The 14,071-nt window shown below is 48.1% G+C and overlaps 1 protein-coding gene across 1 annotated transcript in view; it reads right to left on the bottom strand.

Annotated features, from left to right (window-relative positions):
* The window catches only part of LOC138854663 (uncharacterized), a 57,290-nt gene extending 43,624 nt beyond the window's left edge, over positions 1-13,666 (bottom strand). Inside the window, exon 1 of the mRNA XM_070099086.1 lies at positions 13,613-13,666. Coding sequence (XP_069955187.1) covers positions 13,613-13,659 — 47 coding nt within the window. The 5' untranslated portion in view covers positions 13,660-13,666. The remainder of the gene's footprint in view (positions 1-13,612) is intronic.
* Between the last annotated feature and the right edge of the window lie 405 nt (positions 13,667-14,071).

The raw sequence follows: 14,071 nt of genomic DNA, 5'->3' as shown, positions 1-14,071 counted from the left end.
TTTCTTTCCATCTGATTCCCATCTAGATATAGCCCCAGAGTTGGACTTCCTCCATTCGCTGAAGGGATTGTGTGTGGGATTACTGGCTTGAGAAGAGGAAAGCCTCTTCTACCTCCAAGCACTGCACTTATCATCAGCGGACTCGCAGCAGATAAAAGCTGAAAAAGGCTTGGTCACATATAGCCAGTGTGGGGAATGTACTCGTGCTGGGTATTGTACTTAGTTTCATTTCTTCCACAGCCAAGATGTGTGATGTAAGTGTTCGCCTCATTCCACTGGTATGTTCATTGTTGTACATAGAACCTTACACATATAACCAGCGGGTTTCAAGTGCAACTAATTTGACATTTTATTGTGGCAATGTTTCACTCTCCAGGAGCTTTGTCAAGCCGTAACAGCTTGACAAAGCTTGACATTAGTTGCACCTGTGTCTTTTTACTTTACATACTGTCGGTAATTCTATCAACATATATACAACCAGCGGGTTATTTATGTAAGATTATTTATGTATTGTTCTAGTCACGGTATTATGCCTTTTCATTCTTTAAGGAGAACCTTGTTATCAGATGATCGGACGTGAGCAAGAGATCTGCTACTAACTGGATCGTCAGGCAGTAACTCACTACAGGGTGGAGATCATCTCATATTTTACATATAGTTCTGTCATTCAATTATGTCCTTTAATTTGTATTGATAAAGCCACTAGATGGCGAAACATCTACAATAAAGATACCCAGATGTTGCACATGTGTCTAATTCTTTATCAGATATAAGCGGGGAACGATTACAAAGATTTTAAAATGGAAAAAAATACGATTTGCGATGACGTGAAGATGTATATGAAGTGTGTGTAGAGGTTGGTAGGAGTTATATCCTTGACTCATACACCTAGACACTGTAATAGAAGATGGTCCTTAATCTAGATAGCAGTAGATAGTTCTCAGTAGATAGCCTCAGTGTGGACTTCCAAGTCCTCTGCTATCTGTATTTCCCATTAATTTCAGTTTATTTACGTTGCAGTCGATGAGAAACTCTCTCTATTCTTACAACGAGGTTTATATTTCTCATTTCTGAACACAGACACAAGTTTGCAGAAAAGGCTGTTCTTTGGACAAGTTTTCGCTCGAACCTGGAGACTTTTTAAGTCGACTTCGAAAGACATATCCTCCTAACAGAGTATTATTCTGCATTTGTGTATCTTCACAGACCATTAAACGTTACTCCCATCCAACACAAAGTGGCCACAACGATCTGCATCAGTTACTCCACGCCAGAGACCAAATGATTCAGAAACTGTTGTGGCATATTAACTGTATAGCAAAAAGGCGAATAACTGCTGACAGTTTATGAGAAGAAATGGACAGGAATGCCTTAGGACACCTTTATTAATAAAATTTTTTTCTGTCCTTGGACTTGATCATATTATTTATAGCATTTATAGCAACTAAGGTCCAATATTTGAAGTGATTGAGATCCAAGGACCGAGAAGTGTTTTTTTTAACGTAGGTGTTCTGAGTGAATACATTTGTATATATTTAGTTACTCAAGCTGTGGTTTGACAACATAAAACGTAGTAATATGTGAAGTATTTCATACTCCGAGTTTCTTGCTTCTTTTATTGTTGAGATATTGTGTGACAGCAGTGGCAGTTAAGAAGGCCAGCCTGCCCTGGCCTGCTCTGTTGTTGTTGTGTATGGAACGATAGCCTGCCCTGGCCTGCTCTGTTGCTGTTGTGTATGGAACGATAGCCTGCCCTGGCCTGCTCTGTTGTTGTTGTGTGTGGAACGATAGCCTGCCCTGGCCTGCTCTGTTGCTGTTGTATCTGGAACGATAGCCTGCCCTGGCCTGCTCTGTTGCTGTTGTGTATGGAACGATAGCCTGCCCTGGCCTGCTCTGTTGCTGTTGTGTATGGAACGATAGCCTGCCCTGGCCTGCTCTGTTGTTGTGTCAGGAACGATAGCCTGCCCTGGCCTGCTCTGTTGTTGTTGTGTATGGAACGATAGCCTGCCCTGGCCTGCTCTGTTGCTGTTGTGTGTGGAACGATAGCCTGCCCTGGCCTGCTCTGTTGTTGTGTCAGGAACGATAGCCTGCCCTGGCCTGCTCTGTTATTGTTGTGTATGGAACGATCTGGAACGATAGCCTGCCCTGGCCTGCTCTATTGTTGTTGTGTATGGAACGATAGCCTGCCCTTGCCTGCTCTGTTGTTGTTGTGTCTAGAACGATAGCCTGCCCTGGCCTGCTCTGCTATTGTGGTGTCTAGAACGACAGCCTGCCCTGGCCTGCTCTGTTGTTGTGCCTGGAACGGTAGCCTGTCCTGGGCTACTCTGTTGCTGTTGTTTCAGGAACGACAACCTGGTGTGCTGTCGTTGCATCAGGAACGACAACCTGGTGTGCTGTCGTTGCATCAGGAACGACAACCTGGTGTGCTGTCGTTGCATCAGGAACGACATCCTGGTGTGCTGTCGTTGCATCAGGAACGACAACCTGGTGTGCTGTCGTTGCATCAGGAACGACAACCTGGTGTGCTGTCGTTGCATCAGGAACGACAACCTGGTGTGCTGTCGTTGCATCAGGAACGACAACCTGGTGTGCTGTCGTTGCATCAGGAACGACAACCTGGTGTGCTGTCGTTGCATCAGGAACGACAACCTGGTGTGCTGTCGTTGCATCAGGAATGACAACCTGGTGTGCTGTCGTTGCATCAGGAACGACAACCTGGTGTGCTGTCGTTGCATCAGGAACGACAACCTGGTGTGCTGTCGTTGCATCAGGAACGACAACCTGGTGTGATGTCGTTGCATCAGGAACGACAACCTGGTGTGCTGTCGTTGCATCAGGAACGACAACCTGGTGTGCTGTCGTTGCATCAGGAACGACAACCTGGTGTGCTGTCGTTGCATCAGGAACGACAACCTGGTGTGCTGTCGTTGCATCAGGAACGACAACCTGGTGTGCTGTCGTTGCGTCTTAGCTTAAAAGTCGCTTAAAAAGTTGTCAAAGTCAGTCTGGTAGTATCTTGGCGGCGAGAATTATGCGCCGGAGTTTGACAACAAATTATGGTAAGTGGGCGAGGAGGAAGAGGAAAAGGAAGAAGAAGAGGAGGAATAGGAGGATTAAGAGGAGTAGGAGAACCAGAACGAGAAGGAGGAGGAAGAGAAGGAGGGCAGGAAGAAGCTTCAGTTTCCTATGCTCTGGTTATTTGTGTGTTGCTCCAGTCACGGAATTATTATGCTCTGTTATTTTTAATTATTACCCTGTTTTTAAATTTTAGATTGTCAGTGCATCCTGAGTAATCCACTTGAGTTTTAAGACTAATTCGCCGTGGCTCAAACCTCACCCGTTCCGTGGTTAGTTCAGTTTAGTTATCAAGGTTTCTAGGCACCGACCAGGTGGCTAGAGATAGGTCATACTAGTTCGTGTGAGGTCGGGGATAAAGTCAACACCTGGGCCGGTTAAACATTTGGCCACAATATAAACAGTGTTTTGATGATGGAGGGTGGTGAACTAGGGAAGGGGTGGGGGTTAAACTCATGGAAAATGAGTCTTAAAACTCATAGGCCAGTGCATTAACCACTGGGCCAAGTGACTGTAATAAGATTCATCCAACTAGGTATATTTCTATTCACCATAAAGAGGTTACCATGGGCCCCACACTGTGACCACTAATGCTGGTTTTTACAGATGAATCCCACACCAGCAGCGTGTGGTATGTTTTTATTGGTCCTTGCTGAGGTAGGAGTCAGGTGGACAATGGTGATAGGCCGAGTGTGGACACCAGGGGTATATAATGAAAAAAAAATAGAGAGAGATAGGAGCTGCTGGATAAGTACAGGTCAGCCATAGAAGTAGTTAGGTCTAAGGGAGGGATCCCAGTCATATGTAGCATCTTGCCTAGAAAGGGAGTGGGCAATGTATGGATGTCTAGGGCAATTGGTATAAATTGCTGGTTAGACAGGTACTGCAAGGAACTTGCAGTCCCATTCAATGATAACTGGGACCTATTCTTTGGCAAACGTGATATGTATGCAAGAGATGGGGTTCATCTCTCTGGGGATGGAGAGGTTGCATTAGCCAATTCAATTGAGAGGGCAATTGATGACTTGTCTAGGAATTTAAACTGATAGATTATAGAGGTATGGGTGTTTGTGGGAAACAATCAGGCTGCAGCATTAGAGTTAAAAACAGCAGTTATTACCGGGATACCTCAGGGATATGTTTAAAAGACAATATTCAAAATATAGTTGCTAGTAATGGCAAATCAACTGATCAACAAACAAAGAGAGATAGTAGAGGGCAAAGAGTGACTAGCTCCCTTAAGGTTTACTATACAAATAGTAGGAGTCTAAGAAATAAGATAGATGAGCTAAAATTACTTGCAAGTGTAGGTAATATAGATATTATTGGTATAACAGAGACCTGGTTCAACCTGAAAGATAGAGAAATACCTTCTGAATGAAACATACAGGGTTATAAACTATTCCACACTGATAGGGTCAACAGGAAGGGTGGTGGTGTGGAGATGTATGTCAGAGAAAATTTTTAAATTGTTGTCTTAGACATGATATAAGATTAGAAACATCGAACACAGGATCTGTTTGGCTACAGTTTCTCGAGGGACGTGACAAATTAATTGTGGGTGTGATTTATAGGCCCCCAAATCTTGACAGGGAGGGCAGTAAGCTGTTATGGGACGAAATTCATAAGGCATCTAGATATGAAAATGTTGTGATAATGGGAGATTTTAACTTTAGACAAATTGATTGGAACATTATGACAGGAAATCTTGAGTCTAGTGACTTTCTTGATACGGTTCAGGATTGCTTTTTAGAACAGTTTGTGACAGAACCAATTAGAGGAAACAATCTGCTTGACTTGGTTCTTGCCAACAAAGATTCACTAATTAATAATCTTAAGGTTAATGATTAGCTTGGGGAAAGTGACCACAAATCACTTAGTTTCAATATATCATGGAATTACCCAGATAACTGCAATCATATCTCTGTCCCAGATTTTCGCTTGGCCGACTTCATGGGACTGAAAAATTACCTGGGTGGGCTAAATTGGGATGTCTTGCCTATGGGTCAGGTAGGTGATCTTGGTTGTTAATATGACGTTTTTCAGAGCATAGTTCTAGCTGCCCAGACAACTTCTGTTCCAAGTAGGGAAATTAGATCTAACAAAAATGATCCCAAATGGATGAACAATAGATTAAAACATCTCATTGGTCAAAAGAGAGGCATATATAGGCGTATCAAAAGAGGGGATGGGCAGTTAAGAAATCAATATATCCAATTAAAGAGAGAAATAAAAAAAAGGAATAAGAAAAGCAAAAAGGGATTATGAGGCTAAGGTCGCAAGGGATTCAAAGACTAACCCAAAAGGGTTTTTTCAGGTATACATACCTGACAGTGATAAGAATATGTGTGAAATTCTAAATACCTACTTCCTCTCAGTTTTCACCCAGGAAAATACTAGCGATATTCCTGAAATAATAGATTATGTAGAACAGGACGATAATAAACTATGTACGATTGCGATAACTACTGACATGGTCCTCAAACAAATAGAGAAATAAAAACCTAACAAATCCCCAGGTCCTGATGAACTGTTTGCAAGGGTGTTAAAGGAATGTAAAGAGGAACTTAGCATACCTTTGGCTAATCTTTTTAACATATCACCACAAACTGGCATAGTGCCTGATAAGTGGAAAATGGCAAATGTAATACCTATTTACAAGGCAGGTGACAGGTCCTTGGCTTCGAACTATAGACCAATAAGCCTTACCTACATAGTGGGAAAATTTATGGAATCAATAATTGCCGAAGCAATTCGTAGCCATCTTGATAGGCACAGATTGATTAATGAATCTCAACACGGTTTTACAAAGGGGCGTTCCTGTCTTACGAATTTACTGACTTTTTTCACTAAGGTGTTTGAGGAGGTAGATCATGGTAATGAATATGATATTGTGTATATGGACTTCAGTAAGGCTTTCGATAGAGTTCCACATCAGAGGCTATTGAGGAAACTTAGGGCACACGGAATAGGAGGAGAAATTTTTTCCTGGGTAGAGGCATGGCTGACAAATAGACAGCAGAGAGTTTGCATAAATGGGGAGAAATCAGAATGGGGGCACGTCACAAGCGGTGTTCCTCAGGGGTCAGTGTTGGGCCCGTTGTTGTTCACAATTTACATAAACGACATAGATGAGGGAATAAATAGCGACATAAGCAAATTTGCTGATGACACCAAAATAGGCCGTCCAATTCATTCTAATGAGGACATTAGAGCACTCCAGGATGATTTGAATAGACTGACGCAATGGTCGGAGAAGTGGCAGATGCAGTTTAATATTGACAAATGCAAAATTCTGAATGTTGGACAGTTAAATAACCATGCCACATATAAACTAAATTATGTAGATCTTAATACTACTGATTGCGAAAAGGATTTAGGAGTTCTGGTTAGCAGTAATCTAAAACCAAGACAACAGTGCATTAGTGTTCGCAATAAAGCTAACAGAATTCTTGGCTTCATATCTAGAAGTATAAATAATAGAAGTCGTCAGGTTGGTCTTCAACTCTATATATCCTTGGTTAGGCCTCATTTAGACTATGCTGCTCAGAATGGATATAAATGCTCTGGAAAATGTACAGAGGAGGATGACAAAGATGATCCCATGTATCAGAAATCTTCCCTATGAGGATAGACTGAGGACCCTGAATCTGCACTCTCTCGAAAGGCGTAGAATTAGGGGGGATATCATCGAGGTGTATAAACGGAAAACAGGAATAAATAAAGGGAATGTAAATAGCGTGCTGAAAATTTCCAGCCAAGACAGGACTCGCAGCAATGGTTTCAAGTTGAAAAAATTCAGATTCAGGAAGGATATAGGAAAGCACTGGTTTGGTAATAGAGTTGTGGATGAGTGGAACAAACTCCCGAGTACAGTTATTGAGGCTAAAACGTTGTGTAGTTTTAAAAATAGGTTAGATAAACACATGAGTGGGTGTGGGTTGACCTGACTAGCTTGTGCTGCTGGGTCTGGTACAGTGCTCCATCCTTGAGTGGAGATGACCTGGCTGGGTAGGTCATTGGGATAATCCGGGGAGTGGGTCATTGGTCTAATCCGGGGGGGAAACATGGACCTGCTCCGCTTGGGTCAGTAGGCCTGTTGCAGTGTTCCTTTTTTCTTATGTTCTTATGTATGAAGACTGAGATATTTGTCTGCCTCTTGGTGATACAATCTACACAAATAGCCACACAGAGGATCATTAACTAGTCCCACAGAAGGACAAAGGTAAGGGAGCCAGTATATATACAAGTGGAGGGGCGGGGGAACTGTGAGTAACAAAACAAGAGGTGGTAATATAATTGTTAAGGAGCGACCAGGAAGTATGTGAAAAGTTTTAGAGGTATTCACGGTGGAGACAGAACGGCTTCCAGCAAACCAAGGCGGTAGGGTACACCAGCAAGTGCTGGACACACTGCACACAATTAAAGTAGTGGTAGAGGTAGTCGTTATTAGTGTATTGGATTATTTGTGTATTGTTCCATTTATTGTTCCATTTTATTTTTTCTGATACACTCTGACATGGTTGTTAGTGTTGATCAGGTGGTGATCGTGTACTTGCTGAGTGGCCCAGGGTAAGGCCCTGCTCTGTGGCCCAGGGTGAGGCCCCGCTCTGTGACCCAGGGTGAGGCTCTGCTCTGTGGCCCAGGGTGAGGCCCCGCTCTGTGACCCAGGGTGAGACCCTGCTCTGTGGCCCAGGGTGAGGCCCCGCTCTGTGACCCAGGGTGAGGCTCTGCTCTGTGGCCCAGGGTGAGGCCCCGCTCCGTGACCCAGGGTGAGGCCCCGCTCTATGACCCAGGGTGAGGCCCTGCTCTGTGGCCCAGGGTGAGGCCCCGCTCTGTGACCCAGGGTGAGGCCCCGCTCTGTGACCCAGGGTGAGGCCTCGCTCCGAGACCCAGGGTGAGGCCTCGCTCCGAGACCCAGGGTGAGGCCTCGCTCCGAGACCCAGGGTGAGGCCTCGCTCCGAGACCCAGGGTGAGGCCTCGCTCCGAGACCCAGGGTGAGGCCCCGCTCTGTGACCCAGGGTGAGGCCCTGCTCTGTGGCCCAGGGTGAGGCCCCGCTCCGTGACCCAGGGTGAGGCCCTGCTCTGTGACCCAGGGTGAGGCCCTGCTCTGTGGCCCAGGGTGAGGCCCCGCTCCGTGGCCCAGGGTGAGGCCCCGCTCTGTGACCCAGGGTGAGGCCCTGCTCTGTGGCCCAGGGTGAGGCCCCGCTCCGTGGCCCAGGGTGAGGCCCCGCTCCGTGACCCAGGGTGAGGCCCCGCTCCCTGGCCCAGGGTGAGGCCCCGCTCCGTGGCCCAGGGTGAGGCCCCGCTCCGTGGCCCAGGGTGAGGCCCCGCTCCCTGGCCCAGGGTGAGGCCCCGCTCCGTGACCCAGGGTGAGGCCCTGCTCCGTGGCCCAGGGTGAGGCCCCGCTCCGTGGCCCAGGGTGAGGCCCCGCTCCGTGACCCAGGGTGAGGCCCCGCTCCGTGGCCCAGGGTGAGGCCCCGCTCCGTGGCCCAGGGTGAGGCCCCGCTCCGTGGCCCAGGGTGAGGCCCCGCTCTGTGACCCAGGGTGAGGCCCTGCTCTGTGGCCCAGGGTGAGGCCCTGCTCCTTGGCCCAGGGTGAGGCCCCGCTCCGTGACCCAGGGTGAGGCAACGCTCCGTGACCCAGGATGAGGCTCCGCTCTGTGGCCCAGGGTGAGACCCCGCTCCGTGGCCCAGGGTGAGGCAACGCTCCGTGGCCCAGGGTGAGGTAACGCTCTCTGACCCAGGGTGAGGCAACGCTCTGTGATCCAGGGTGAGGCAACGCTCCGTGGCCCAGGGTGAGGCAACGCTCTGTGACCCAGGGAGAGGCAACGCTCCGTGACCCAGGGTGAGGCAACTCTCCGTGACCCAGGGTGAGACAATGCTCCGTGACCCAGGTTGAGGCAACGCTCCGTGGCCCTGGGTGAGGCCTCGCTCCGTGGCCCAGGGTGAGGCAACACTCCGTGGCCCAGGGTGAGGCAATGCTCCGTGGCCCAGGGTGAGGCAACGCTCCGTGTCCCAGGGTGAGGCAACGCTCCGTGGCCCAGGGTGAGGCAACGCTCCGTGGCCCAGGGTGAGGCAACGCTCCGTGACCCAGGGTGAGGCAACGCTCCGTGGCCCAGGGTGAGGCAACGCTCCGTGGCCCAGGGTGAGGCAACGCTCCGTGGCCCAGGGTGAGGCAACGCTCCGTGACCCAGGGTGAGGCAACGCTCCGTGACCCAGGGTGAGGCAACGCTCCGTGGCCCAGGGTGAGGCAAGGCTCCGTGGCCCAGGGTGAAGCAACGCTCCGTGACCCTTGGTGATGCAACGCTCCGTGACCCTGGGTGAGGCAACGCTCCGTGACCCAGGGTGAGGCAACGCTCCGTGACCCAGGGTGAGGCAACGCTCCGTGGCCTAGGGTGAGGCAACGCTCCGTGGCCCAGGGTGAGGCAACGCTCCGTGGCCCAGGGTGAGTCAACGCTCCGTGGCCCAGGGTGAGGCAACGCTCCGTGTCCCAGGGTGAGGCAACGCTTTGTGGCCCAGGGTGAGGCAACGCTCCGTGGCCCAGGGTGAGGCAACGCTCCGTGGCCCAGGGTGAGGCAACGCTCCGTGGCCCAGGGTGAGGCAATGCTCCGTGACCCAGGGTGAGGCAACGCTCAGTGACCCAGGGTGAGGCAACGCTCTGTGGCCCTGGGTGAGGCAACGCTCCGTGACCCAGGGTGAGGCAACGCTCCATGACCCAGGGTGAGGCAACGCTCCGTGACCCAAGGTGAGGCAACGCTCCGTGGCCCAGGGTGAGGCAACGCTCCGTGGCCCTGGGTGAGGCAACGCTCCGTGGCTTAGGGTGAGGCAACGCTCCGTGGCCCAGGGTGAGGCAATGCTCCATGGCCCAGGGTGAGGCGACGCTCCTTGACCCAGGGTGAGGCAACGCTCCGTGACCCAGGGTGAGGCAACGCTCCGTGACCCAGGGTGAGGCAACGCTCCGTGACCCAGGGTGAGGCAACGCTCCGTGGCCCAGGGTGAGGCAACGCTCCGTGGCCCAGGGTGAGGCAACGCTCCGTGGCCCAGGGTGAGGCAACGCTCCGTGGCCCAGGGTGAGGCAACGCTCCGTGACCCAGGGTGAGGCAACGCTCCGTGGCCCAGGGTGAGGCAACGCTCCGTGACCCAGGGTGAGGCAACGCTCCGTGGCCCAGGGTGAGGCAACGCTCCGTGACCCAGGGTGAGGCAACGCTCCGTGGCCCAGGGTGAGGCAACGTTCCGTGACCCAGGGTGAGGCAACGCTCCGTGGCCCAGGGTGAGGCAACGCTCCGTGGCCCAGGGTGATGCAACGCTCCGTGACCCAGGGTGAGGCAACGCTCCGTGACCCAGGGTGAGGCAACGCTTCGTGGCCCAGGGTGAGGCAACGCTCCGTGACCCAGGGTGAGGCAACGCTCCGTGACCCAGGGTGAGGCAACGCTCCGTGGCCCAGGGTGAGGCAACGCTCCGTGACCCAGGGTGAGGCAACGCTCCGTGACCCAGGGTGAGGCAACGCTCCGTGGCCCAGGGTGAGGCAACGCTCCGTGGCCCAGGGTGAGGCAACGCTCCGTGACCCAGGGTGAGGCAACGCTCCGTGGCCCAGGGTGAGGCCCCGCTCCGTGGCCCAGGGTGAGACCCCGCTCCGTGGCCCAGGGTGAGGCAACGCTCCGTGACCCAGGGTGAGGCAACGCTCCGTGGCCCAGGGTGAGGCAACGCTCCGTGACCCAGGGCGAGGCAACGCTCCGTGACCCAGGGTGAGGCAACGCTCCGTGATCCAGGGTGAGGCAACGCTCCGTGGCCCAGGGTGAGGCAACGCTCCGTGACCCAGGGTGAGGCAACGCTCCGTGGCCCAGGGTGAGGCAACGCTCCGTGGCCCAAGGTGAGGCAACGCTCCGTGGCCCAGGGTGAGGCAACGCTCCGTGACCCAGGGTGAGGCAACGCTCCGTGGCCCAGGGTGAGGCAACGCTCCGTGGCCCAGGGTGAGGCAACGCTCCGTGACCCAGGGTGAGGCAACGCTCCGTGACCCAGGGTGAGGCAACGCTCCGTGACCCAGGGTGAGGCAACGCTCCGTGACCCAGGGTGAGGCAACGCTCCGTGGCCCAGGGTGAGGCTCAGCAAGACGCTGTAAATAAGTGTAGAGTTTTACTCTTTTCCCCTAATGTGTTAAGTGGATTAGTGGGATGTATAGCTGCCTCGTATCATATATATATATATATATATATATATATATATATATATATATATATATATATATATATATATATATATATATATATATATATATATATATATATATATATATATATATATATATATATATATATATATATATATATATATATATATATATATATATATATATATATATATATATATATATATATATATATATATATGTATGTCGTGCCGAATATATAAAACTGGTCAATTAGCAAGAACTCATTTAAAATTAAGTCCTTTCTAAAATTTTCTCTTATACGTTTAAAGATATATTTTTTTCATTAATGTTAATGTAAAAAATTTTAATTTTGCACCAAAAGAATCTTAGAAAACTTACCTAACCTTATTATAACAAGAACAATTTATTTTAGCCTAACCCAACTAAATATATTTTAGATTTGTTTTCAGTAATTTAATACTAAACAAACGCAGTGAAATATATTTTTTTCGATGGGCTCAGAATGATTTTGGCTAAGTTATTGCATACACAAATTTTCGCTTGTCCTATATGGCAAGATGAGCGTTGCTATTTAAGCCAAGATCGCAAGTTCTGCCTATTCGGCACGACATATATATATATATATATATATATATATATATATATATATATATATATATATATATATATATATATATATATATATATATATATATATATATATATATATATATATATATATATATATATATGCATGTATGTGTGTGTGTGTACACACCTAATTGTGGTTGCAGAGGTCGAGACATAGCTCCTCTCCCAGCCTCTTCACTGGCCGCTACTTGGTTCACTCTCTCCCTGCTCCATTAGCCTTATCATATCTCTTCTTAAAGCTACATATGGTTCCTGCCTCCACTGCATCACTTTCCAGACTGTTCCACTTCCTGATAACTCTATGACTGAAGACATACTTCCTAACATCCCTGTGACTCATCTGAGTCTTCAACTTCCAACTGTGACCCCTTGTTGCTGTGTCACATCTCTGGAACATCCTGTCTCTGTCCACCGTGTCAGTTCCTCTCAGCATTTTATATGTGGTTCGCATGTGAGTGTGTGTATACCTGGAGAGGGTTTCTGGAGTCAACGCCCCGCGGCCCGGTCTGTGACCAGGCCTCGTATTGGATCAGGGCCTGATCAACTAGGCTATTTCTGTTGGCCGCACGTAAACCGACGTACGAACCACTGCCCGGCTGATCAGGTACCGACTTTGGTACCTATCCAAAGACTTCTTGAAGACAGCCAGGGGTCTTGAAGACGCCAAGGGTCTTGAAGACAGCCAGGAGTCTTGAAGACAGCCAGGAGTCTTGAAGACAGCCAGGAGTCTTGAAGACAGCCAGGAGTCTTGAAGACAGCCAGGAGTCTTGAAGACAGCCAGGGGTCTTGAAGACAGCTAAGGGTCTATTGGTAATCCCCCTTTCGCATTTTCTGGGGTACAGACTCTATAATGTCGTCAACTCTCAGGGTTTGTGTCAGTGGTGGAAACTTTGGACGTGATTGTTGTTGACATGAGTTAGGTGAGTTACAATAGTTTTGCCAAGAAAGTTTTGAGAGTTGGATTCCCTACAGTGTGACCGTAGCCTTCATTTTTGTTTTCATTGTAAAAATGTCTCATGTGTATTTTCACGGTGTTGTGGGAGTAGCAGCAGGAGCTATGTCCATATGTGTGGGTGGTGGGAGGCTCACTATAGGTGGTTGGACCTTCACTGTGGCTGGTTGGAGCATTGCTATGGCTGGTGGGAGTATTACTGTGGGTGGTGGGAGCCTGACTGTGGGTGGTGGGAGCCTGACTGTGGGTGGTGGGAGCCTGACTGTGGGTGGTGGGATAAACACAATTATTGTACATTTAATAATTCAATTTAGAGACTCTTAAATTATTTTATGTCCTGTAGATGATAGCTGGAGTATACCTGAAGGGTGTTCCGGGGGTCAACGCCCCCCTATAAATTTTAGCCAATAGTAGTCGGTAATAGTTTATGCTACCGTTGTACAGAAACATGAAAGACAGAGAAATATGATAGACAGAGAGGTATGATAGACAGAGAATTATGATAGACAGCGAAGTATGATAGACAGAGTGAAGACAAGTACTGATAAGATAACAGTGCAAAGAAAGTCTTCAGTAAGATAACATTGTCTTAGTGAAGACTTTGTTCAGTCTTGGTGTTAGACACTTCACAAGTCTGATGATGTAAGTGAAGTGATAACTTATTTAAAACAAGTCTGAACTTAACGTAAAAGATGGCGTCAGAACAAAGTGTGAACTTACCCTAATTGATAACGTCAGAACAAGTGTGAACTTACGGTAAAAAGCAAGTGTGAATGAACTTACCGTAAATGAACACAGGGTCGGTGGTGGCTGGTAACGTTCTCTCTCATGGTTCTCTGCAACAATATACAACTGATGAGAAGGAATATTCATTTTGTTCTGTGATGTTGGAATCATTTGATATTATCAGAACTATTGATAATACTGACCACGTACAATTATTAAGCCTTGAAATTTGCATGTTAATATCATATATGTTAACATGTAATATCATATATTAATATTACATTAATGTAATATATTAATATCATATATTAATATCATATCAATATCATATTAATATCATATATTAATATCATATTAATACCATATATTAATCTTTTTTTTTTCAACGCACAGGCCATATCCCACCGAGGCAGGGTGACCCAAAAAGAAAAACGAAAGTTTCTCTTTTTAAATTTAGTAATTTATACAGGAGAAAGTGTTACTAGCCCAGCAAGGGCGTTTCCTGTAATCGTATTT

Source organism: Cherax quadricarinatus, chromosome 66 (genome assembly GCF_038502225.1).
Source record: "Cherax quadricarinatus isolate ZL_2023a chromosome 66, ASM3850222v1, whole genome shotgun sequence".
NCBI lineage: Eukaryota > Metazoa > Arthropoda > Malacostraca > Decapoda > Parastacidae > Cherax > Cherax quadricarinatus.
The sequence above is the reverse complement of the archived record's forward strand: the minus strand, read 5'-3'. Positions and strand labels throughout refer to the sequence as shown.